Source organism: Aquila chrysaetos, chromosome 1 (assembly GCF_900496995.4).
Source record: "Aquila chrysaetos chrysaetos chromosome 1, bAquChr1.4, whole genome shotgun sequence".
Lineage (NCBI taxonomy): Eukaryota > Metazoa > Chordata > Aves > Accipitriformes > Accipitridae > Aquila > Aquila chrysaetos.
Window position 1 is genome coordinate 55,337,865 of NC_044004.1, and position 27,438 is coordinate 55,365,302.

At 40.4% G+C, this 27,438-nt stretch overlaps 2 protein-coding genes across 6 annotated transcripts in view; one reads left to right on the plus strand and one right to left on the minus strand.

The window, feature by feature from the left end:
* The window catches only part of RAP1GDS1 (Rap1 GTPase-GDP dissociation stimulator 1), a 104,936-nt gene extending 91,521 nt beyond the window's left edge, over positions 1-13,415 (plus strand). For all 5 annotated transcript variants that reach the window (XM_030007295.1, XM_030007301.1, XM_041122488.1 and 2 more), the window contains 8 exons: positions 354-497; positions 764-895; positions 1,306-1,440; positions 3,033-3,158; positions 4,145-4,284; positions 7,416-7,542; positions 8,901-9,029; positions 12,749-13,415. In XM_030007295.1, the coding sequence (XP_029863155.1) occupies positions 354-497; positions 764-895; positions 1,306-1,440; positions 3,033-3,158; positions 4,145-4,284; positions 7,416-7,542; positions 8,901-9,029; positions 12,749-12,876 (1,061 nt within the window). In that variant the 3' untranslated portion in view covers positions 12,877-13,415. The remainder of the gene's footprint in view (positions 1-353; positions 498-763; positions 896-1,305; positions 1,441-3,032; positions 3,159-4,144; positions 4,285-7,415; positions 7,543-8,900; positions 9,030-12,748) is intronic.
* A 6,447-nt stretch (positions 13,416-19,862) lies between these two features.
* TSPAN5 (tetraspanin 5) overlaps positions 19,863-27,438 on the minus strand; it is an 83,701-nt gene continuing 76,125 nt past the window's right edge. Inside the window, exons 5-8 of the mRNA XM_030007323.2 lie at positions 26,074-26,199; positions 22,882-22,929; positions 22,642-22,758; positions 19,863-22,054 (exon numbers count right to left, since the gene is read on the minus strand). Of these exons, the coding sequence (XP_029863183.1) occupies positions 21,989-22,054; positions 22,642-22,758; positions 22,882-22,929; positions 26,074-26,199 (357 nt within the window). The 3' untranslated portion in view covers positions 19,863-21,988. The remainder of the gene's footprint in view (positions 22,055-22,641; positions 22,759-22,881; positions 22,930-26,073; positions 26,200-27,438) is intronic.

The following is a 27,438-nucleotide window of genomic DNA, read 5'->3' on the forward strand; positions in this document are numbered from 1 at the left end:
GGAAAGCCCAAACATGGCACAGTCCTTATGAGTCTGCTGCATGACCACTGAGATGCCCAAAGTTTGCTGTAGAGAAATATCCGCATTTTTGAGAAGTGAAGAGCAGCTCCATACAGTTTCAGTGTATAGTTGTGCTCTAAAGGCAGTCCAGAGCTGGGGGAGCGCTTGGTAGATGAATAATAACAGAAGTTGGCCCTGAGAATTTAAAATAAAGAAGTTGCAGTTTTATCTACATAAGCTGTCAGTGAAACCATTGACATTACTACTTCTTTTCACAGTCTGTCCTGCGTGTATGTACAATGGATGTATTTAAAGTCATGATTCTGACTCCTATTATCCATGCTGTTCTTCAGATGTCATTAAACTGCAGCTGGTTGAAGCAGGCTTGGTGGAGTGCTTACTTGAGATCGTCCAGAAGACTGTGGACAGTGACAAAGAGGATGATATTGCAGAGCTTAAAACAGCTTCTGATCTTATGGTTTTATTATTGCTTGGAGGTAAGTACGGTGTGTCACCAACTTCTGCAAAGCAACAGCAGATACTTGTAATGCCATTTGGCTGCTGAATTTTACTAATTTTCTAAATAACCTAGAGGACCTGCTACCTGCCAGTTAACATTTAATGGGTCAGATTTTGTCTCTCATCCCATTGCAGGACTAGACTAATTGTAGTGAAGCCAGCAGAGCTTCACAACTACAAAGAGAAGAATTTTCCCTAACAAACGCTTCTTTGGCTTGCTGACTGTCTATGCTTTTTACCCCAGATGAATCCATGCAAAAGTTATTTGAAGGAGGAAAAGGCAGTGTGTTCCAAAGAGTACTTTCATGGATTCCTTCCAATAGCCATCAGCTACAGCTTGCAGGAGCACTGGCTATTGCAAATTTTGCCAGAAATGGTAAGACTATGCCATAATAGCTTATGTAAATTTATCTGTGCCCTTCTGTTATGGTCTGTCTGTACAGCTGCAAACAAAAACTGTGTGTCGTGGTAAAGCTCATGTTGAGCTATAGTAAAGCTGCATCAGCAGTTTTATACTTTACAATCCTGAAGAGCGTTAAGCCTACTTTAAAAATACTGTTTCACATTTGTAGAGAGGTATAGCGGATTTCTGTCTTCTTCAGTGTTTCTTATATCACTCTTCGAAATTTGTCATGAGCACTGCAACTCCCATTGATGATGGTGGTCAAATTCTCAACAGCGAAATCTAGAAAGGACAGGGAAATATCCCTTCTATTCTTAAAAAGCTCTTGTAAAAAACTTAGTAATAATCTTCCATTCACAAGTGACTTGTCTCATCTCACGCAGACGGAAACTGCATCCATATGGTGGATAATGGCATAGTTCAAAAGCTGATGGCTCTGCTAGACAGACATGTGGAGGATGGAAACGTAACTGTGCAGCACGCTGCACTGAGTGCTCTCAGAAACCTGGCAATTCCTGGTAAGCCTCACTTTGCATTGCTGATTACCCAAAGGTGAAATTCTGTTCTCCCGCTGCACCCCGCCAGGGGATGAGGGTGGGAGAACCGACTGACGGTCCTAGAGGCAGGTCAGACTGCTGCTTTTCATTCAGGCCGATCTCCGCCTTTATGTCTTTTTCGCAGCAGTGGCGACAAGCAGTTTGAAATACGTCACAGGCCTATTCACCATCCCTTGCCGCTTTGATCCTACAGTATTATCCCCCACCAAGGAAAGGGCAGCTTTGTAACAGGCAGGGAGCTGAGGCGGCCTTGGATATGATTTCTCAATCCTTTCTATGCAGAGTATTGCTTTTTTTGTTTGTTTTGTTTCATGTGGGAATTCTCTCTCTCAGCTGAGGGTCCCCACCAGAGAGCAGTGCCCACTTTGTTGAAACACTGCATCTTACTGTAACTTCCTGAGGCTTTAACGATTCCCAAATTAGAGCTGGAGGTAGAGTGTTAGAATAGCCAGCCTACTGCAGTTAGTTACTGTTCATAGGCAATGAACTGAATGCTAATTTTGTCATTTATAATAACTTAATTTGTGTGAGTTTTGATTACCCAAGCATAAAAGGCAGAGCACATACACATAAAAAACAAAGCAAGTCTCTAATACTTGTGTATGCTTTCTTGTACCAAGCCAAAAATAAGTCTTTCATCCATTTAACATTATTTTACTATTTTCGGTTTTGACAAACAATAACCTTCTAAGAACAATCATGCATACGTAACTAAACCTATGCAGCTTTAGTGGTATGCCATTTGCTTACCTTTCTCAGGTGATTAATTCTATTAACGACCATCAGTCAGCAAGCTTCCCTGCAGCCTACACTCAAGGATGTCTTGCCAGAGACCTACATAAGATTTCATGTATATTTTTATAGAAAAATTAGCAAGTAATAACTGGCCTCAGTGATGAACTGCTTGTTAAACACTACTTTGAATATGAAATAAGTACTTTTTTCTAAGTAGAATATTGAACTAAGTTTGCACCTTACATATATTTCAGAGCACTCCATGAAAGTGGAGAACGTAGACTAGTGGAGGGGATGAAAGAGAGTTTTGGGGGGCCAATACAAGGACTACAGGTTCCAGACATGTCAGGCCACAGTGTTGTTTATATAAGTATTGGAACTGGGTAGGAGGTTATTCTGCTAATTAGATGCTTTAGTTCCTTTGCCTTCGTGAAATAGAAGAGTGGTTTTGGGAATCAGAGAACTTTCCTAATATTTGGGGGTGCAAGTACTAGTCTGGGCTTCTACTTGATGCATTTTGTGGAAGACACCTTTCCTAGACCAAGGGAGAGAAGTCTAGCCTTCAGTTTATATTCAGGCTGAACACTGAAAATTAGATGTGCATGCTAGGAAAAAGCACTTAATTTCACACCTGTGTCTTAGCAACCATGACATTTTTCCACAACGCAGTATTGTCAGTGCACACTCATGTTCCTGAAGTCTGTGTTCACAAGCTATTTTTCAAACTGTGTCTGAAAGTTTGCTTCAAGACCATCTTGGAAATAAACTGCATCTTCCAGAAATGTTCTTGAGATCATCCCTGTTCTTTATTCATGCAGTTGTAAATAAGGCTAAGATGCTATCAGCTGGTGTTGCAGAAGCTGTATTGAAATTTCTCAGATCGGAGATGCCCCCTGTTCAATTCAAGCTGCTGGGAACATTAAGAATGTTAATAGATGCACAAGGTAAAAATAAACTGTTCTCTATGTTAAGTGATTCTCTTTGGTTCAGTCTGTGATATGCTGCCAAGCTTCTTAGAAGAGAGAAGCAAAAGGGGTTTTAAAATTTTATTCCTGAAGTCTTGGAATAAATCTAATATATATGCAAAGGGAGAGGAATGTGGGTTGATTTTTTTTCAGAACTCCAAAATTGACTACCAGGGACCCTCAGAATAGGTGTCAAATGCTTATTTACTTTCATACTTCAGAACTCTCCTACGCTGTCACATTACGAGTGTGTATTGAGGCATGTTTTAAGCTACCACTCCTGTTTTGCTGTTCACTTACTGCATTTCCTGGCTGTACCTAGCTCCTTGGAACAGACTAATGCATTTGTTAATTGATAAACTGCAATTTCAAAATTAACAAGCACCTTTTAGTTTAACAGTTTGTTCCAGCATGACAATTTATAAGATCAGAAGTCTGCTAAAAACCAATAGTAGTTAATGAGATAAATTAGCCAAGTATTTATTTTTGACACAGTCCTACACATCTTTTCAAAAGATCCATTCTAGTTCTAGCAAAGCTATTAGATGCGAAATGGGAATTCATTGAAGAAACTTATGTGACTTTTAGTCTATAAAGCCTAATCTAACTGATACAGTGCTCCCTTCTGGCAGCACTCCCTCCCGGTTTTAAATTTTTGAGCTACTCACCTAGGGGTGTGACATCACCTGTATTTTCCCTACTCTTAAACAATGCACAAGCCTCATTAACTGGGCTGATAAGTTGTTTTCAAAGACTGGATTATGTGTGTTTTTCTGTATTTTGTTTCCATTTTGACTGGCTTTACTTGCTTCCATGCAATCTAAACTTCTCCCACCGTTAGTGCAAGCTAGTGAAGTTCTACCTAACGAACTCCTTCTAGTTAGTAACTTTCAGCTTATTTTTCTAGCACTTGCTTTAAAAAGTGACAACTTTTTTGTTGTGTTGTTGGCTCCGGCATCACATAGCAGAAGCAGCTGAACAGCTGGGCAAAAATGTAAAACTGGTGGAACGATTGGTGGAGTGGTGTGAAGCCAAGGATCACGCAGGTGTGATGGGAGAGTCCAACAGACTACTTTCTGCACTTATACGACACAGCAAATCAAAAGTAAGTTAGTGGTGAAAAAGGTCAGCTTATAAGAACTAAGAGGTACGTCTGCACTTGGTGTTGGTAGCCAAGCCCTCCAGTACATAATCCTTCTAGAGAGCCAGGCTGGTTAATTCACGTGTTACATCTCCTCAGCCCCTGGGACCTGCCAGTCAGGCACAAGCAACAGGTTTAAATGCTTCCTGGAACTACATAGTTTTTAAAAAAAATTAAACAAAGCAAAACAATTTCAGTGGCCGGCCAGTTGAAGGAACACTGTTAGGATTCATGTGGCTAAGTCTTGACTTATTTTTATTTGTATTGTATCCTGTAGAAGTTCAGCGTGCCATATTTTCTACATCTTAATGATGCTATATATGAAGGATCATTGCACTCAATTGTTATGATCTTGCTATATATTTATATAAAACTGAGATCCAGAAATAATCTGGTCCCCTACTCTTCATATAGCATACTTAAGAGTTTTAAGATTCTAACGAATCATTAGAAATGATCATTTATTCCAAATTCTAACAAAAGCTTGAGCGTACATGGCAAAAGGCATGACATTAAGAGAAACTGTGGGACAGATGAGTTCTGTCCCTCACATCACCTTTGCATCAACAAATACCTTTACATAAGCAGTCCAAGTCCACTGTGCTTGCTCAGGAAAGTATTAGGCAAAACATAGCCTTAGAAAGGACAAAAGCATCTCCTCTGGAAACAAGCTATTTCAGGCTCAGACTTCATTTAGCGTGTTCACCGATATGAACACAGGCTGCATGACTGAGCTTAAATAGCAAGCGTGATTCAGAGAACTCAGACTTTAACAGTGACCTCTTCGTTCATGCATGGCATTTGCAAAGTGAAAAACATGTTGTTGACCTGATCTATACTGACCCTCTCCAAAACCAAATCAACAAGCCTTAGAGATTTAAATCTTTGCTCGTGTCTAATATTACTGTCTCTAATACCTATTGTCCATTTTATGTTCCGCCTCTAAAACTGATCAGGTTTCATTTTTTCTGAGCTCTCATTTTTTCTCCATCACCACCCCCCCCAGTCCCCAAGATGCATGCATAGATGGCATACACTGCCATAGATGCGAGTTTTTATCAATACTTTCTACAGGAAAACAATTCCATTCTAAATACAGAGACACTATTGATGGCATCAAATAGACATTAATACAGAAGTTAACAATTATCACAGACGAACTTTTGTGTGGTTTATGTACTCATAGAGGAAACTTGACTGGAGGAGGAAAACAGAGCTGAGAGGGTGGATTTTTTTAATGCTTTTACTGCCCTCTAGGTTTGAATATAAGTACAACTGTATGGTTCTTTACAGCACATCAGATCTGAATTTGGTTTTTAATTTTAAAGGATTTGGAGTAATATTTACAAAGGCAACAGTAATTTAGAAAACTTATGTCTCGTTCTAAAAAATGGAGTAAGTACTTGTGAGTTAAGCCACACTAACACCAAACCTGACTGCTGTCATCTCTTCTATCTATTTGGTACTGCCTATTAGAGGGTGATGTTCACCTACAAAATAAAAAAATTTGACGTCAAAGATGCTGATCGATTCCCAAGGGTTATATAGCCAAAATTCCACACTAATTCATATAGAAATTAGCAGCTCCCAGATTATTCCGTGAAGTCTCAAAACTACTTTGGATTTCCACCAGAAAATCACAAATAATAAAACACATCATTACAAGTAAGGAAAAACATAAAAATACTTACATGCTTGCGTACATTATGTCATTCAGGAAAAAACAGGTTTTAAATGTGAAATTCTTGAGTCATTAGGCTCTGAGTTGTGCCACTAGCATCTTCAGTATGATTTTCTACAAATATTTCAGTTTTTCAAGGATTATGATCATATTGTGTCTGTTTCCTTGCGTAAAGGATGTCGCTGCATAGCCTGTGCAAGCACTAGGAACATAAATCATTCTAAACACATGTATCAGTTAAGGAGTTTTGGCTTGTGGCTGGAGTTAAAGGGATATGTGCCCTAAATGGAAATTCAACACGTTGATTAAAAATTTGAATCAGATTCTTATTTAAGAAATAACTACTATTTCAAAACTTTGTGCACCCACAGAACAAATAAAAAAATAATGAAAACCAAACCACATTTCCGTGAACAGTTTTCCTTTGGCATCCCAAGTTACCTGATTTTTAGGCAAACATTTTGCAAGTATTTTGGGGACATATAATAGTGAAAACATTAGGTGCAGACTCACTTTTTTTTAATGATAATTAACAAGTAATCAAAGACCTGCAGACACCAGGAATCTTTATTCGTCCTTTGTCATATATATGTAAGTTGGATCAAATTTGGGACTTGAAAACAGAATCCCAGCTGCTTATTTTTAAACTGCTTTAAACCCATTTAACCCAGTCAGCATTTTCATTTCCTAGATACTGGGCATTTTAATTGCTGGCTTTAGAACAGAAACCAACACATTGGTATCCCATATCTATCCTTTCCTAACCTGCTTTGTATTTGAAGGACAATTCCACAATACATCAAGAGAATGCTGCTCATTTTCCTGCCCATTTCTAAAAATCTTTTTTCAAGTCACCATTTCTATTACGTAGTAAGGTGTAATATTTGTGATCTCTCTGAACATTTTGAAGAAACTCTGAAAATTCATGGAGAGAGATGAAGGATTTGATAACTTGATTAAAACTATGTTCTTGTGTCTCATCCCAAATATATGGTGTGTTGGGTGCTTTTGATAAGCTGCTCTACACAACACAACATAAAGGGAAAACTAATCATCTTTGAACACCAGCTGAGTTCAAACATAGCAAAGAGTGGACTCATTGTTAGGCGATTGATGGCACGCCATGAGAACTTGGGTTACAGAGTATAACCTGGAAAAGAGTTAGTTACCTGTGTCTTAACTTAGTCATGTGGTTTACTGCCTTGGTTTAACAGGTTGTATCTTATAATTGCAGAGGAATAGCAGATGGTTTATAGGCCTACATGCATGTACATTTGTGTATAAAGTGATTATATGTGCATAAAGCCAACAGGTATCCTTACCCAAACATAACATAGCATCCATGACAATTTCGTTATTTAATACAGTTTGTATGCGATGCAGAATTTTTTCATTTCTATGTTATTTATTTCAGGATGTAATTAGGACCATTGTACAGAGTGGTGGCATCAAGCATTTAGTAACCATGGCAACCAGTGAACACGTAATAATGCAAAACGAAGCTCTCGTTGCACTGGCATTAATAGCGGCTTTAGAGTTAGGTGAGTATCCCAACGGCTAACTCTACCTGTTTTCTTTCCAGTCTGTACCCAAGAGAAGTCATAGAGGGAGAGTTGTGCGAGTTTCTTTTGCAATGTAGAGCTGCTTCCTCCTTCCACCTGCCTTTCGGTAGCATGGAAATACATGACAGTTCATGCAGACATAGGCAGGTGGTAAGATTATGCAGAAAACTGGAGTTTCCTAGTAATGCAGTGTCTGCTCCATCATTCTGGTAGGTCATGACGTGATCTAGGAAAGGCCCTTCAACATAACTTTCAGATTTTGTGTAAAACCCAGAAGGCTAACAGTTAAGAAAATCATACTTTAGAGCAGAGACTATATGACCCGAGTACATTCCTACCTTGGAATGGTTAATCCCCTTTTGACAGGGCTTATCAAAGTAAAGCTTTCACTCACCTAATTAGTGAGAGCTAGAGAAAACACATAGAGGTGGATAACGCCCCCAAAATGTCTTCAGTATTATATTAAGTTCCACAGAAATAGGTGCAAGAGTTGCCTTACGAAGACAGAGATGATTACATGTCTTGACCTGCCTTTGTAGTACCTCAGCTTACCAAACAAAAAGGTAAATGCCCAACAGAAGTTTTGTTTATCCTGTTTGCTTGCTTATTAACTAAGATAAGGAACTAAATAAGCAACATTACATATTGTTGCTCTTGATTTCATCTATCGCCATTGAGTACTACAGGAATGCTATGTTCAACTTCCAAATCACTGCCAATGCCAACAGGGAATTGTTTTAATTTAAAGTGTTCCTATTGACATGAATCATCTAACCTTTCTTTGTCTTGTCTTCAGACATTTAAGCCTGAATTCAGTATAGAATGTTTCTTAGAAAACTACAGAGGAAGTAACTCCCACTGCTCTTGAAAAGTTACGCAGAGCCTTTATCGTGGACCCTGAGCTCCCTCTACCACGGAATCAAGAATTACACTGTCTGCCTTTGAGTGAATTTTTTCCAAAATTTGAGTAAATGATTGCCAAAAGCAAATGCAGGCAATGGGAGTCTCGAAAGCTGAAATATTGCAGGTGTTGGCCTAAATATCTAGAAAGCCTGGTGGCTTTTCCATCAGCTCACTGCACATTTAAGATTGGGTTTTATCATTAAACTCCGTGATTGTCCTTTCAAGTAGTTACGCTGTTTTACATTTTTATAGCAAGAGCTGTGATTCCTATCATTGTACCATGTAATATGTGCTTCAGTTTTATGCCAATGAGTTATGTACCACAGCACCACTTTCACTACAGTGAGAGATCCATGTTTCAATAAATGGCTAATGCACAGAAGCATCAAATCAAGCAGCACTTCCAGATTTACAAATTTTCACTTGTATTTCAGTCACTGCTGAAAAGGATCTTGAAAATGCTCAGCTTGTTCAGATTCTACACAGACTGCTCTCAGATGACAGGAGTGCTCCAGAAATAAAATACAACTCCATGGTGCTGATCTGTGCCCTTATAGGATCTGGTGAGTATTCAGGAGAATACTCTTGCTTTCCTAAGAGATTTATGTATTTAAAGTTAGTTGTCTCTTTTAGCCTGAACATAACAGCGTGTGCAAACACACTCCGAGACTGGTTGTCTGTTTTCAATGAATGTACACAGAAGGGTTCAATTTACTATGACACTTTAGTTATAGTGTTTATTTATAGTGTCAAGAAAGAGGCTGTTAACTCAGTTTTGGACATTAACTGCAGAAATTGGACTCTGGCTTCTGCAGGATGCAGCTAGCTCCAACTTCAACTGACAGGAGAGAAATGAAAGGCATTTAAAACTGCACAGTATCAGCCACTCTTTGCAAATATGCAGATAACAAAGACTTTATTTTCACCTTTAGCTGCAAGTTCCCCATAACTGATGTGTGATGGCTTTTTTTAATTGGTCAATTTAGTCAAGTAAAATTCAGTGGAATTTTGCAAGGAGCCTCCTCACTTTAGTTTTAATTTCCTACAAGAATGGTAGGAAATAAAGATACAGGTAGTATTTGCAAGGGCACATGTGCACACAAATGAGTACTTAGTACAGCACGTAGGCTATAACCCTGCTTTAGGAGGGATCCTCACGCTTGCCTCCCTAGGAAAAGTCCTTCCTTCAGCAGCCCTCACATGCTTGGCCCACCAGGCACAACTGTTCATGGTTGCTTTGAAAGACGACCAGGACATGCTCTAACACATGTCATTACTGGACACTGTAAACTCTAATCTTTCTGAGCTAACCCTCTGCTAAAGGTCAGACTGTTTTGAGGATGGTGTATCAGGCTATGGTTTGATATTGCCCACACACAGGTGGGAAGTTGCAAACAAACAAACAAAAAAACCCAAACCAAAACAAAAAAAGCAAGGTATCACGGGGAAATTTGATTTCCAGCTGAGGTTTCAAGAAGTGGCTATGTTTCTTTCATTCAGTTCTTCAAGAACTATTTACTCTGTGGAAGGAGAACAAATTTCATTCCATAAAGGTTTCAGAAATTTACAGACAAAACAAGATGACAAAGGACTGGATTAAGTACAGAAAGGTGGAAACTCAGAGCCTGTCTGCACACAACTTGCCAAGTTTGAAACATCTGAAGGTTCTCCAGAGATGAGTTTACAGCAATTCAACTGAATTGATTAAAAGTTATGATAGCTAAGTGTGTGCTGTCTCTGTAAACAAAGCTGCTTTTTTTTTTTTCCTTAAACACAGTTCACCATGCCTACTGTAAGCGTAACTCTGGTGACCTCTACATCCATGCAAGGGAATGCTGTATTACTGCCATCTTAAAGGAACAAATATTTGTTTTTAGAGCAGTATATATATATATCAATTTACAAAGACTGTGCTCAAAATTTGCTAACAAACCTCAGCTCCCAGTAAGCATTCACTTTAATGTGAAGACATGTAATTTAGTTGTTACTCACAACCTTCCTGAGCCATTTGGTGCTCAGGATTATCCATCCATTTTAGAGCGGAAGACTTTCTGCAGAGGTTCCCCCTCAGCCTCACTGTGATGTTCTTGTGAGTATTCCCACTGCTTCCAACTAAAATAATCATCCTCAGAAATTCTGCCTGACACTTGCATTTTCCCTTCCCTGAGTCTTGTCACCTGCAAGACTGACAGAGTTATTTAAAGCCAAATACCTGTCTCTCAATTCCACCAGAGTAAGGAGCAGTCTTAGGGTGTTGGGGTTTTTTTTTTTTTTTTAGGGTCATCCAACTGGCAGAGTTCAGTCTGCCACCACACTATAAACTTTGCCGAGACATGAGGCATCTTAGCCTGCTCCCAGGGAACAGGCAGCACATTATTGCAATATGCAGCTCTAAAGTTAAGGCCCAGATTTGGCTGACCCAGTGTTGAGCCCTGCTTCCTGATTAACAGACCTGGGTAAGAGTAGTGAGTACACCAAAGTAACAACTGAGCAACCCTGGTATTAACATTTTTAAACTATTGTAACCAAGGAGGGGGGGATCAAAGAGCCAAGTCTGCTCTTTACATGTGACAATACTAAAATACATCTCTCTCCCAGCTTTGTTGCCTCTAACTCATTTTCACCAGTCTCCACACAGTGAGCATGTATATTTACATGTTTCCGTATTCTATTGTAAACAGACCCATGTAGCCATTTTAAAGTAATTGACCCCAGTATAGTTCCATAAAGACTAGAAGTGGTTGCACTGGTTTAATTATTGGTATGATTAATTCTCCAGTGACTGCTCCTGTTACTGTCCTTTGTTACAGGGTATCTGGCATCCCATTTAACTTGATATCACCAGCAGCTGGGTGTTAAGCAGTAAATTGATATATATTTATATGTGATTTTTGCCATCTGGAAGTTGCTCTTGCAACTGAGTGAATGGATGGAAAGAGGGAAAAATGAGGACAATGGAAAATGGAAACATGTAACATAAAGAATCAGCAAAAGCAGAGCATTCATAGCTAGCACAGTCACTTCTGTGTGCGAGGGTCTCCAGGCTTACAGGAACCTGGATGTTAAGCAGAACTATTCGGCCGCTGTAAAGCCCAGTAAATTCCTGAAATTCAGTTCAGTAACACCTGCTTAAACATGATGCTATCTCAGAAGGAGAAAGAGAGCAGAAAGTGCTTACACAGCATAACTACCCCAACGGCTTCACTGACATAGCTTTGTATGTACAGGTTCCCACGTGCACAGCAGCGTGAGAGTTTGAGCTCTTACACGGTAGGGGTTAAACTGCAAGAAAACTGAAAACATGTGAACAAGAAAGTAGGTAGGAAGGGAAACAAATGTCAAAGTTTGCTATTAAAAAAAGTAGTAAATGTGCACAGCATACAGCATAGCTATCTGGAACAGTTGGTTGGGATTTCTCCTGGGAAGCGTGGGGATTAGGCCCCCAGCAGTACCTGGGAAGCAAAAATATATGTAGGTATTTGTTGCTGAGTCGGAGTTCACTAGAGTGGCCTGAACACGGCATGAAAACAAAACCAGCTGCTTTGGATCTCAACTGTGAGATGTCTAGAGTACTGGGCTTTGAGAAAACTAATTAATTTTTTTTTTTTTTTAAATTGCTCTATTTTATGGGTTGTTCCCAACCTCTCCTTATTAATACAAAGTACAGTGCAATCCAGGATCAGAATCATAAAACAGCTTCTCCCAGTTTCAAGTAAAACATAAGTGCTGTATACATACACACAAGCATTGTGCAGTACACCATGTGTTGTATTTATATTTACTTCAGAGCCGAACTGTAAATGGACAGCGAACAGTGACCAAGTGGTGACACATCCATTAAAGAACCATCTCACCCACTTCACACCCCCACACAAACAACCAGAGCTGATTTGATACAAACGGTGTAGGAAACCTTTCAAGACAAGGTCACTTGGTCAGGCTAGTTTAAGGAATAAAGCAGAAAAATATTTTCACTAAAAATACTTCCTAAGCATCTGTTTTGGAAAGTAATCCAGGTGGATTTTCTTAACTGCTATACAGCAGGTTCATCATTCATCTCTACCTGAAATCCGTGGAGTCTGTGCATGTCCCAGGCCCTGGAGATTTTTTTCTCCATCCTCAAAAGCAATTCAAAAAAGTACATAGATTATGTGTACACACACATTTGTGTGCTTATGTGTGTACATGGTTCAGCAGGAAAGTTTCTCACATGCGCCAGGCTTTTCTGTTCTTTTGCCCATCTCATACAAAGCACCGTTTCTTTTACTATTTCTTTTTCCAGAACCTCTTCAAAAGGAAGTGCAGAGCATGGCGTTTCTAGAAGTCGTATCAAAACTCCGCAGCCATGAGAACAAAACTGTTGCCCAGCAGGCCTCGCTAACAGAGCAGAGACTTGCTGTAGAAAGCTGAGGAAGGTCTTGTTTCCAATGCATCCCATCACAGATTTCACCTTTGTCCTCCGTCCTGCTGCCGCTCCTGCTATGTTTTCCACTGTATCACTCGTGCATGTGTGTAATGTTCCGACACAAATTGATGAACTGCTGTAGGTACCCGTCCAAAAAGGTTTCTACAAATTCATAGGTGGTGTTAACATGAACCTGTCTCCACCCGTAACTGTTCTACTTGTATTCTTGTTGCTTGGGCCACATAGTAGAATGTGCATGTTGTAGTCCTATGATGACGTAGAGGTGGTACTACACAATGACTCTTTCCTCACGCCCCCTAACTGCATAACAATGTACTACTAAATTAGGGACAATACAAAATGCAGCAAGTCCAGACTAGTGTGCTGACCATAGGATTAAGAAGTAAATCTAGCTCCATTTTTGGTGCTTTGGAGATTCAGGTTTGAATGCAATGTACTGCTGCTCATTCACTGGTCTTGCCTATTAATGTCAAACTTGTGGTACCTAGAGGTAACAAATAAAAATTTCAGTGCTCTCACTTTATCCTGTGGTTTGTCCTTTTTTTGTGATCACACGCAGAAGCCGCAACTGCACCACCATGCACTGGTGAGGAGCCCTTTTTGTTCCTGGCTCTGGCCCCGACACAATCACTGCCTTTCAGTTGAGCGAATACAAAGGAAACTATTCTAACCACTTTAACTGTGTATGCTCACACAGAAGCACTGTGTGGTTGAACGGTCATGTGTTTTAACAGGAATACACTATACAATCCTTATCCCATAAAGCTATGTGGGTATGAGTGCTCTCAGGCTTGCTTGGGATTGGGCTTTTGTTTGTTGGGGTTTTTTTGTAGACAGATTTTTAAAGGCATATCTTGCAGCAACTTTTCAATAGAACCCCATCAAGTGAGAAATGCAGCATGCAAGTCTTCCTTTTCCTCCTTTCCTAGGTAAAGGATTTGGGAAATTGCCAGTTTAGGCATCTTATCCCACAGCTGCTCTTCTGTAGGTTTGTAACGTGCCAGCGAGCAAACCAGCAGGGCAAAACAGGGAGCAGTTGGGATAGCAGCTTCCAGCAAGCCAGCACATGTTATCTTTGACTGCGCGATACCATTGTGTAGCTTGATTGAGCCCACAATGCACAAAGACCACAAGATCTGTAACATTCTAAAGTGAAGTCAGCATGCCCAGTGCTGAATTGCCAGACTCAGAAGTTTCAGGCTCCGTTTTTTTTATCAGCAGAAGCAGCAAACCCAGAGGCCAAGCACCCATGGAATCCCAGGCCACGTGGTTGCAAAACCACTGCTTTTGACCTTCCCAAATTCACTTCCCAGCTCCATGAAACCACTGGCTATCCCACGGACACCGTGATGGGAAGATGCCGGTCATGCTGGGAAGGGATTATGTACACAAGCTCTGTATGAGAAGAAACTTGCCCCAAATGCTCAGTTTAAGCTGAGACTGTACCAAAACACAGCAGATGCTACCAGAGTACTTTCACAGCAGAGATCTCACACCCATTTAATCCAGTGCCAGAAACACACAGAAAAAGCCTCTAATATTAAACTGTACAACAGCCTCTTATTTAAAAAAAAAAAAAAAGAAAGACATTTGCTAGTAATAGTGCAATAAAGCCACAGACAGTGTGTAGAGCTGTGAACACAGACCAGGACCCCATGCCATCAGGCTCCAAATAACACAGAACCTCTGCACTGCTGAATGTAACCAGCATGTTTACAATCACAGTTCATAGTGGACCCACACGAGCCCGAGTTTTCTCAGGCGCGGAAATAATTTCCATTGATTTAAATAGATCCCAAAATACATTTGCAAGACCAGTTATCAATGACTTACCTGGTTCTAGAAAGAGATTATTCCTTTTGACATCAGTATAAACTGCAAGTGTTCACACGAGGTGATCACACATCAAGTTGTAACACTGACAAAATTCCCATGCACCTGGCTGTCTAACTGGACCTCAGGTTAAGCATTAGCCATATCCTTATCTCCAAATTTTTATTAGGGATACCACTGTCACAGCAAGCACAAACAAGCCAACACTGATATCCTACTTTCAGATGGTTTCCCTGGATGGAATATCAAGTGGCTTACATTTCCAGATAAGATCTGTGCTAAGCCTATATACAGAAGGAGAGTCTGCATAAGGGCAAAGATGGGTGTATGTTGCAGTAGGAGGAGGTAATTGAAGAGACTGTGTCTATCCACACAAATGCTGTGCTGTTGTGAGGCATGCTGCAGCCAGCAGGTCATTTCTATGTAGCTGGTAAATCATTTATCCTCTGAGTCTCTTTTAATAAGAGAAATGGGATCTAAGGACTTTACTATCACATGCATTTCACTACTTACTTGACTGAAGTCAACTGAATTGAAATTGCTGACAGTAGTTCTGATTAGATGTTTAGTAGGTAGATTACATCTAAGTAAAGCTTGACATCTGCAGCTCAGACTATTTCTATGACCGTGATGCCAGGCATCGGGCCTTTTCATTTGTCTACTGCCACTGCAAACCAAGCTAAAACAATCACTGCTGCCACACTACACAGGGCAGGCACTACCCCCCTGGTGTGTTAACATTTGTCTGCATCTGTATGACTTCTGCAAGACCTAGCATCACACCAGTCAGGAAGATAAAAAGCACACGTATGTTTTTACCTTTCACAGTGTGGTAACACAAGGAAAAGTTTCACCTTAGGTAAGGCACAAACCCCAATAACACAGGCCTTGGATCCAGAGGACCCATTGGTCAAATGAGATCACGAGACCCAGAAAAGGTAATTTGTTTCAAAAGTTCTAGAAATGGTAACTAGCCGCAACTTCAAGAAAGAGTATGCAAGTCCGTAAGTTTGACAGAATGCAAGTAGCCACTCCTAGTCTCCCCCTCAATTGTGAAAATGGCTTGTCCAAGTGTGTCACATCTATTGTATGTTACAAAGATTTAGGCAATACCCTTGACTTTGCTTCTTTTTGGCTGACTTTTGTTCTTCCCCCCTCTAAGGCCTCCACATTCACATTCCTATTCTGCCAAGCCATTTCTGTATGTTCAGGTAAATCTATATGCCTGAAATATGCAAAAGGCATTGAGCTTCAATTTGGATATAGAGGCACGCTTCTAAATCAGTCACGGTGGTGTTTTGTGGACAAAACTGTAGGTTTCAGATATTGAATTGGATTAGCTTGCTCTACAGTTTTCGAAATACTAAAAAACTGGGCTGCTTCCTCCTCTCTGTCTAAACAAGCACAAGACATCATTACTCATTTTTACCTGCACAATAAAATAAGCCAGCTCTCACTATTTCTGTTTAAGGATATGTTGCACTTAAAAAAGTGAAATTCCCACTTCCCTTTACAAAAAGTTTAATTAAGTCATGACAAATCCCCTTTGTGCTGCTCCCTGCAAAGCAGCAACTTCTGAACACTTCAGGGTCACTAAAGTGATTATGGGGAGAACTCCAACAGTTGTACTAACCAGCAGCCACAGCAGTCTGAGGAACACTGATGACCTGTCAGAAAGAAGCAGAGCATGTTCATTAGCCAGAGACTTCAACAACAGCTGACAGTAGATATGGGATCTTCTCACATGGGGATGTGCTCTTCACATATTAGCTTATTATTCATTTAAGGGCAGCCGCTGGTGGTGTGATAATGTGCTTTGTGACTTAACTGGAAGACAATATTCTACACTGTAAATGAGAGACTTGGAGATTTATTTCCCCTGTTAGTTTGGGGGAAGGCAAGCAGGGGGTCTTCTGGAGGAATTTTGCATGAACGTATCTTTGTACCATTAACGTTGAGTGCTACATCAAGAGTACACATTCACTACATCATATTTCACGCAATTTTATTTATAAAATTGTAATTATCTAACAAATTGCATATAAAATGATTTACTTCAAGTAAATACAGAATACTGCACAACTATTAAAACTATTGTATTGTCCATCATAAGTGTATTAAAACATTCCTAAAAAATGCCTCTATTAAAAAACAAAAACCCAAGAACACAAGTAGCATGATCAAGACCACTTTCAATAGCTTAAAATGAATTACCAGGAAGTTGCATTAACTTCCTAAGTAGACTCCAGTTACATCCATTGAGATCAGCATGTGATACAATACCACAGTCTAATGCTAAAGATGACAAGTAATACATTATGCACCTGATCTATGCTTTTCTCCTAGACTGAAGGTAACCAGTCCGAAATCAGAAAACTAAAGCTCAAGCCAAACTCTACTGGGCATGCAGTTCTGTTATAGCAATACTTTCAATCGGTAAGTGTAGTTGACTTTTACAATCAATTTTACAACTGATAAAAAAAAAGGAACATAAGAGAATACATTCGTATAAAAAGGAATGATACACAAAGGGTAAATATTGACACCTTGTCATACACCCCAGGATGAACCAGAGAGAGAGATTCAGTTGGAACTAATCTGGAATATATGTATCGGAGACAGGTCTGAATCACAAAACCCAAATCCCAATCTCCCCAGAGCTCAAGGTAGTATCAGGTCCATCTCTACTATGTACACAGCGCGAACATGAACACACATACAGATGGAGATTTTCATTAACACATTTATATTGCCAAAACACAAAAGACAGGTAGCAGTGCTGCCTGGTGCACGCTAGTAGTCACAACACTTATTTTTATACTGCATGTTAAGGGAGACAGATTTTTTTTTTTTTTTAATCTTTTCTTCCAAGTGGCAAAATTTGGTAGCTGATGGATCCAAGAGGGTAGTTTTGTTTGCTTTAGACAGTTTTGTGACCAATTAAAGATATCTGAAAAAGCTTCAGAGATAAAACAAAAACGGGAGGGAGTAACTGGAACCTTCAACAGTGCTTGACACCTCTTAAGATCTAATCTCCTTCCTAGGTATTTGCAGAACTGCCTTTTCAATGCACCCAAAAGGCACACACAGCAAGAAGGGAAAGGGACTCAAAAATTCGCGCGGGAGTTTCTCTTGAAGCCAACATTGTTAATCAGAATCAGTTTTACCAAGGGCATCTCTAAAGTGGTAAAAACACAGATTAACATCCAGGACAGTTCTTATAGCACCATGGTTAGTCCTGCCACAGGTGATGGCAACCTCCCACAAGTGGTAGGGGGTGCTGACTCCGACCCTCCGTGTTACAGTCTAACGCCGTTCCGATGCCAAGTAGCAAGGCGAAAAGGCCAGGGGGGTCCTGCTCCTAAGGAGAGCCCGAATGGCTGGCGGGGTTCCACCTGCCCCGGGCGCCTGCTGCACGCCCGCTGGGCAGACACTAGATGGCAGGCGACGAAAGCGCTCCCGCCTCACCTCCGGGGCGAGGTAAAGCCTGACCGCCCGCTCAGCCGGCATCAGCAAACTCTCACGGTGGACGCTTTTCGGGTCTACAATAAACACTTTCGGGGTGAAAAGCAGTCATGTGCAAGAATCGTTTAATCTGCATGCTACTATTTACATTTCAAACACTATTTACACACCAGAACTACAATTAGCATCTCTCTCAAAGGGGAGAGAAGGCGGCTTTCAGGACAGAGTACACTTGAGAGCAAGCATCTCCACAGCTTCAAACTCTAAGCGGCACAATCAAAATTACGGATTTTGAAGCAAAGAGATCCTACTGCTACTGAAACAGACACACAGAGACAAAGCAAACATTCGTCCATTAGGCTATTAATAAGGAAAAAAAATAAAGATCTCAAACAACAGGAAGGCCTGTGAATACGGAGAGTGTTTAGAAAGCAGAGAGGAGCAAGGACCGTGATGCCCTCTGGCAGGGCTCAGCAGGGAATTTAGAAATGGCTTTAAAGCCAGGGCTACTGCTGAAGCTACCAGACCTCTCGTTAGCAACGCCACCATCCCATACGAATCACCCAGCAGAGCTGTTTCACACTCCACAGGCCATAAGCCTGACAACAAATTTCTGAACAACTACTGCACATTAAAGATAATTAGACTGACCTCTGAACTCACATCTACCCCACCACCACACCGGGCAGGCTAGAAGTTGCCAAGAAGTCATACCACCTACCATATCTTATTGCTTTAAAAAATGAGCCCATGTAGCCAGCAGATGTGCTCTAGTTGTGAAAACTTCAGGTGAGCTGCAAAGTTTTCTGGAAGAAACCTTGCTTGCATTTGGCAGGCTCTGACAATAACAGATTGATTTCCAAGGCCTCCCACAAGCTTTCCAACCTGAACACCTAAGCTGCTAAGTAGCTGCTGATGGGGCATTTCTAGGACATCTTACCTGATCTGTAGACAAAAAATGTGGGATTTAAGTGTGCAATATAGACAGCTAATCCAGAACATTCAGTATGCATCCGTCAAACAACTGCAAAAATGAGGAAAATAAGAGCATCTCTTTGGAACAGGGAAGGGGGGGAGGATCAGCATCTGCAGCAATAAAGACAAGCTCTAGAAAAATAAGTTATTTAGTGGTTTTTATAAGAACAGTCATTCTGGGACTCAGCAGAAGTGTTGCACATTTGCGTGTACACGTGCAAATAGTGAGAACAAGATTTGCTCACCTCAGAGCGTTTACCTTCCTATCAGTCTGGCACTGCCAACAGCACATCCAGCAGACTGGAACTCAAAGAACAGCATGACAAGACAGAAGGCCAATACAGTACAACTGCAGAAATTCAAGTAGAAGAATGAAGTTGTCTTCAGAAGCCCACAGCAGCAACAGCAGTATTCAAGATTAGTGGCAACAAGGAATGTTTCTGTAATGCAGGCTTTTTTTCCTTTTCTCCAAACCAAAGGGCTCAGTCACAATCAAGGCTCTTGGGTGGAAGGGTTACTTCCCCAACCATGCTTCCCTCATTTCTCCCCACACCATTTTGTCTCAGTGCAGCAACATTGGTGCTAATGATCTGTCTGTCCTGCTGCTATCAGGCAAAACGGTGTGTCCCTTTGGGGGGAAACAAACACCAGTAACTCCTCAAATTGAGGAGTGGCTAAGAAAAACATAACACTGTGGTGAGGTGGAACCAACTTTATTAAGGACAGTGAATTATAATTGCTTTCAAAGGCTTTAAAAAAAAAAAAATTTACTCTGAGTCATGGCTGGCCTTTAACAGCAGATACCAAAGGATATGGAGGCTGCCTGATTCAGAGCCAGTCAGTGGGAGTTAACCAGAAGAAGATGAGGTAATGCTCAAAGACAGGACGACAACCGGACTGCCTGAGGCATCTGTGGAGCACCAGTGTGCCTACCACCAGCCTTCAGAAGGGAAAAAACCACAGGCCGACTAAAGCACAGAAAGGCAAAATGTGCAAGGGTACGTATACTCACATGTTTAAGAGTCAAAGGACCAGAAAGGACCTTAATAGGTCATCAGACCAGCCTTCTATCTGACCCGCAGAACAGGGAAGCTCTGAAAGCAATGCATTCATCTCTTCTACTCCACATACTTCATTTTAGGAAACTCATCTCAGAAAGATGCTAAGCTCTTACAAAGAGGTGCTACACACCCTTTACCACTGTCTGACCAAAGCAGGAGCTGAGAGCTCACAGCTTTCAGGACTGGTTCTGCAGATACTGAGAAGGGTCATACAACAAGCTAAATTTATACAAAGTGCAATAAAACTACCCAAGCCATGGTCAGGTTTGTAAGTTCACTATTATTAGTGAAGAAGAATGAATCAAAAACTCAAATCTGGATGGAGTCTGATCTAATTCTTCTTCCACTATTTGTGCTTTATTCCAAATTCCACTCTCTTTTGTTCGATTCAAAAGAGTCTGTCTTGGCTGATCCTGACATGCGCTTCTATTTTAAAACTTTTATTCCATTGCTTCAAGAAAGCTTTTTGTTGCATTTAGAGCAAAGGGAGACAAATCTCCATAGCAAGGATTTGTTCACTGGAGGTAAGCATTTACTCTTAGTAAAAGCTGTTCTCTCCAACTTCCAATGGAATGGGATACGATCTTTCCATAATCACATGCATTTACCAATAAATAAGTTTGGATTAGACTGTATTAAAACATATACACAGATTTAAAGCACTGGAGTGTCACAGGTTGTTACTCCACAGCTCATGCAAGTAAAAAGAATTAAAGACAAAAGAAAAAAAGAAAGACCAAAGCCTCAGCTAGGAACAGACCAAGAAATTACCGTAAAAGAAGTTTTGCACAAGTATATCAAAGCACTAATATTAGTGAGATCCCTAAATACATTAGGTTACACTAAAATCCAGAGAAAAAGATTTAGCCATATCAGATACATGTTTTGATTTTTTAAGTTAATATATAATTCATTCTTTGAATAATATTATTCACTTGGACCCAACATCCACACTGCTTTCATACATTTATACAGTTATATCCCATCCTTGCCATAAGAAACTGATGTCCTAAGGTATGGCAACAACCAAAGGCTCTACAACCCTTGTTTGTCAAATATAAAACTCCTTTCCCTTCATACAAGGGTGGATAAGGAAGAAAGATGTTGATAAAATTAGCCAATTCTCCCTGTGAGCTTGCTGATTCCAACCTCAAAGTACTACAGGGAGATGGTTGGAAGCTTGCGTAAAAAAAAAAAAAATTCCCTTGTTTTAAAAACAATTTCTTTTACTGTACAATAGATGCATAGAAAGTTGCTTCCTGCTTGATGGGTTTAGGCCTGTAGCTATGTTTAGCTGTGATAACAAGAAGATTGTTCCTTTACAGAGTGGTGAGGAGAGAGACCATCTCAGGAATACTTGGCCGCTATTGAAGAGCTCATGATACGAAGAATAAACAGCATATCCACAGACCACAACGATGCAACTCTGTCCCACCGAATACACCAATTTAAAAAAAAAGTGTCCACTTGTTACTCAAGATCAAGAATACAGTAGAGATTCACGGCTCAACAGCTTTCAAACTGGTGGTTTAAAAAAAAAAAAATTGTCAGTGAGCAGCAGATTTCAAAATAGCCCACTCTTCTCTCCCCCACCCCAAAGAAACATGAGTTCACTGCAATATCAGGAACTTAGACTTGAGACTACTTGGGAGAGAAGGCTTCCCTGTCACCCATGTCCATACAGCTTGGTGTCGGAGCGACACACTGGAGGTTTCAGAGGGTTTCGGTTGTCCAGTGTCTTGTTGTGGTTACTTCAGCAGTTTTACCAGCTGGCTCTGACAGCCTCAATGTCACTAACCAAATTCTGGGCTAAGCATATCCCAAATATCTGGAAGAGACAACAGTTTATTCATTTGGAGCATCGGACAACTCTTTTCACACAGGCAAACTCCTCAGGTTATACAGAACTTTGATATGAAAAGCAAGCAACAGAAAGTTAGAAATCAAATTAACAGTAAATGTTGGAATAAGGAAGAATATTGAAAAACTCCTGGAACCTCCTGTAACCCCAGTATTTTTATAGTGCCACTGGGTTCCAGGAAATTGAACAGTTCTAGACTTGCTTCACCAAAGCAACGGTAAAGGTTTCTCACTGCTCATTTAAGCACCATCAGAAACAGTAGGTCTGTACAGGCTTAAAAATCTCTACCTAATCATTATCTGACACAGAGTGTTAGTTTTGACCTTCAGACAGTTGAAAAGAAAAAAAAATGCATCCCTACAGATAAAAATTAAATACTCCTTAACACAAAGAAAGCCTCATGCATTTAGCTCCCCTCACTAAAACCTACAGACATTGTATTTCTAACTGCAACTGACACTGTGTTTCCAGTTCTCATAGACAGTTCCCCCCTTATATATTCTATTTATCTGTTGTTGTTCTGTGTAACTCATTACAGGGAACGTGATGTTTACCTGCAGTAATGCTATTCCAATGAATATACCAGCAACTATGGTAAGATTGTCCTGCAACCATTTCTCAAATTGAGGGACACAGCCTTTAGTGTAGATAACGATCTGCTGATCAACTTCCTGCCAAGGAGAAGAGGGAGTAAAACAGACATAATTACATTCAACTACCCCATCAGTAGAACAACCTGCTCTTGCAAGGAAGATTCAGATCCTTAAGATACCACATTAAAAAAAAATGCTTACTGGTTTTTGTCTTGCATCGTAGCCACACTGAGTATTAATAACATCTTCCTAGGGGAGAGAGACAGACAGAAGAGAGGCAATCAGCGGAGTGTCTCCCAAACACCCTCTCTCCCAGCTCCCCAGAGTTGCTCCTGTATGTAATAAGACAATCACCCTAACTTTGGTTACCATATTGCTTTTTAAAAAACCCTTCCTCTTCCATTCAGTGCTATTAATCATTTGCAATAAAAGCACATGGTCAAAAAATATTTTTAGCTCTCAGGGAAGCAAGCTGGGAAAATCAGCCCTCCACCTGGGTGAACTCCATGTTCCCAATGCAAGCGTTCAGAAGTCAAAATAAAGGGATTAGGGAACATCTACTTTAAGTGAAAGAACCTTCTGCTGAAAAAGTTTTGTCTACACTGAAAAACATGCCAAGACTACCATTAACATTTTCAGAGTTCAGTCTGTGCAGTGTGAAGAGGTGAGAAGGGACAGTTCTGTTGCAGAAGCTGCAAGTTCTTACCAAGGATGTCTGTAGAAATATATACAGTACCTAATTCCTGTCCAAAGACTAGGGAGGAAAAGGAAGAGATAGAGTAATGTGTTCTTACTGCCTATTCTTTCTTACAGGAGCTTGATACCAATGGCAAAGGAGGGATTTTTTTTCCTACTGCCTCTGCTTTAGTACTCCCAAAGCAGAGCTAATAAAAAAGGCTATGGTAGACTTCTCCTAGTGAACAAGTGCTACCCATTGGAAGCTGAAGCTGCATTTACTCTGCATACAGAGTTATTTCAGGGCAGTAAAATGAAGCAACTACTTTTGGTGTCAGCCACAATGGCAGCAAAGTATTAAGTTACTGGCTTATATAATAACAGTGAGCAGAAGAAGGAACTACTCAAGGAAGTGAGAAAATCAGCCAATCTTAGCTAGGTGTACTGAACACCACAATTTAATCAAATTGTGGGACGTGAGAAAGGCAGCCAGCAGAGAAATAGATTTTTAAAAGCAGCCATATGGAAAAAGATATCTCCTCCTATCAGTTAAAGCTCCTTTTAAGTGTTTCCTCACTTTGCAGGAAGTACATCAACAGGTCACATCCTGTCAGTTGCCCAAGTTGGATTCCCTCAATGAACCTTTAAGATTTGAGCAATTCATATCTTTTAATGAGATGAATGCTTCTGTTCCAGGATCTAAAATATAACGGCGCCACACACTTCAAGGCTGTAAAAGCAGATAAGATTCCAGAGGGATTTTAAGCATTCTCCTTTGTACTGAATGCCTACTTGCTTTATCATCAGTGCCTTCTGCCTTTAGCCTTGGAATTTGTTAACCAAAAAAAGTGTGAAGAATAAAGTGGAAATAAATCAACTTTTCTAGGCCCTGCCTGTACAGGAATTGGAACATCTCAACCTGCTAAACTACAGCAAAATAAACTACAGGAGTCCTAAACTATTTGTTGTAAAGGAGACTTATTTTGGCCTACCTTAAACTTAGCACTTCCTGATTCAAGCTAAACTAAAAGTAAGTCCTGTTCAATAAAGTAGCCACTATTTTTTTGCATCAGTCCAACACTGCATCCTAATTCCAAAAGGGACAAATTTACTTTCCCACAGAAGAAACCTGTGTTTAGCACTGCAACTGAACCAGTCACAGCTTGGTTACAATTATATCCATTATATGCATGAATTTTAATATTTTTAGAAATATTATTCTTTTTAGTCTTTATTTTAAAGGCAGTTAAGTGTGTTGCTTCCTTACAATGAATGACACTTATCTTTAAATTTCTGGTTGCTGCATCACCCCCTAAGAAACTGTATCACCATATACACAGAGAGAGAGAGCGAGCTATAACTTTAGCATGGATTATGTATTTATAGGATTACCTTGTACTGCTGTCACTGGTTTGGTTTTATAACAACTATATTTTTAAAACTGGGTTGTGATGACCTCTCTGTGTGGGTGGGTGGGCAGATAAGCAAACAGTAGGGGGAATCCTAAGCATAATGCTTGAGCCTAACCTACATTTTGTTTTAATATTTCATTAAAACATTTTCAGCAATGTTTGCGAGAAAGATTCAAACTACTGTGAAGACATGTTCACTGCAGAGGAACCAGAATGCAGCTTGTGCAAGTGGCAGTGCCTTAGCAGGAGAGGGGGAGAGCAGCAGTAGTGACTGGATGCCAGGAGCAGCAACTGTGTTGCATTAGCAAGGCAGAAAGCACCTCAGGTGCCTGTTGGCAACTTGCATAACTTTAGTGGGTACTACAGACTCATACATTCAAGGAACTGTAAGTCACTCCAGGTGGAGAAAAAGCCACAGCTGAACTACTAGATAATAAAAGCACTCACAGGCTGCTGCTTTTAAACTACATGAAAGTCAAATGTATGCAGTGTTAGCCATGTAACAGTTTCCATGCACACATCCATCCCTATTCTAAGCCTTTCACTGTCAGTGAACTGCTTCCCTACACTTTACCCTTCATTCTTGATCATGTCTGTATTAGCAATGCATGGCTCCAACATTTTCTGTTTGATGATCCAGAACTATAACTATTTTAAAAGACATGAAAATTTACCAAAAAGCTGTTCCCTCAAACAATGTCTGACCTGTCAAGTCTGGTCTCAGGTGACTGTATGACAAACAGTAATTTTAAAGGGAATAAAAGAGCACATAAAGATGTCCATACCCAACTCAAGATTCTAATGCAAACATACGTCAGTTTTTCAGGACACAGACTATCATTCATTACGGTACCTAGCACAAACTGGGTCAAACTAGCTGCAGCCCCTGGACACTACATTAAATAACGAGTAATACCTTCTTTAGAGTGTCTGATCTTAGAGTTGCTGTTCTTTAAGGCAGCCAATGAAATATCCTGATGATATTCAATTGAAAGCTCATATCCTTCAACTCATTAAGGGCTTCTGCTTTTTATACTTGCTAAAATTAATATGTATGTTCAGCCAAACCCATAGCTCTCTCATTCTAATGAAAAGCGGCAAACAGCATACAATGAAGACTTAAGCTAGCTCAGGTTTTTTGCTGACTGCAGAAAAGTTAGTGGTTAAGCTGAGCTGCAAGTACAAAAAGAATACAGGTTGGTGAGAAGGTAATGATAATGTATGACTTCTGGCGGGGGGGGGAAATCTTAAGAGTGATTTAAAATTGGAAGGGCAAACCCATCCTACCCTCCTGACTGTCACTTACGGCAGGGTCTTTCGTGCAGCAAGAGAATGGCACACCACAGCGCTCTCGACTTGCATTGGAATCTGTGCAGTTGAAGTAAATATTAAGGTTCCAGTCATCAGCTCCAAAAGCCCCACAGCACTGCCACTAGAACAAAGAAAGGAGAACTTCCTGACTTTCAGAACAAATCTCAGCATTAGCAACATGCATCATCACTGCCAGTTTCCCTCTAGCTTTCAAAACAAAATCTGAGATACCCTCTGGTTTCATTGAAGCTGGCTTGGTTTTGTTTTTTAAAAAAGACGACCATTCCAAACCTGTAAGCTGTTCTAAAATTCTCATGTGATGAAAGTTATGTTCATACCCTGCAACGCTGCTCTCTGGAGAGAAACCCATGGAGTGAGCTGATAAGCCTACACAACACCACAGAGTTGCATAGGCCTACAAGCTATGGCCCCAGGGATAGTAGAGCCAGTATGATATTCCGTCCAGTCTAATGTGCCCTGGGTTCTCAACAAAACTAATCAGCTCCAAGGGCTACACTGGTATAGCTACTCCGTTTGCCAGTTTGGGGGAATCTTTGCCTGGCTGTACATCAGACAGTATGAACACATTGTTTCCTGAGCATCACACATTGCACAAATAACCTCTTCACTGAAGGCAGGCAGAATCCTTCAAAAAGTAAATATGCCAAATGGCAGGCTTAGTCTCTGGCAATACATGCTGAACATACAAAGAATGGACTGGAGATCAGTGGAGCGCTGATGGTTTAAAGCATTTAAGGATTTTACTAGCCCAATGAACCCATCTATATCAACTTTAAAGAAAAAAAAAAAGTAATTTAAAAAAAAACCAAGCAAACCACATTTTTAAAAGCATTGCAATGGTAATTCTCTTTCTAGACGTAGCACAGTTTCCTCTGCAATACCTGAACATGTTGTCTTCAAGCATTATCTCTACTAGCTAAAAAAGTAGCTTGCTCTCCAGACTCATACTCTCCCTGATTTACCTGCTGAGATTGCTAATCCAGTTAGGAGAGCAAGTTTAATGTAGCACCTGCAAAACTGGATGGTAGCCTCTTGGTTGCATACAAGTGGACCACTGCTTTCAGACTGTGGTGACCCCTGACCTTCTCCCAACTCGACAAGACGCAAACCAGTGCAAGGATCCACATCCTGTTACTTACTTGTCATTTTTTCCCCCCCAATGCATAAAGAAGCAAATCAAACACTGAATGAAATTATTTTAATTGCAGAATGTACAAAAATTGGTAAACATTATTTCAACCAACACTTAACCATGTTAACTACATAGGGCCAAATTCAAAGAGGAGTTCATCAACACAGGCCAGAATTGAGTACTAGAGCAAGAAGGTACTGGCAAAAT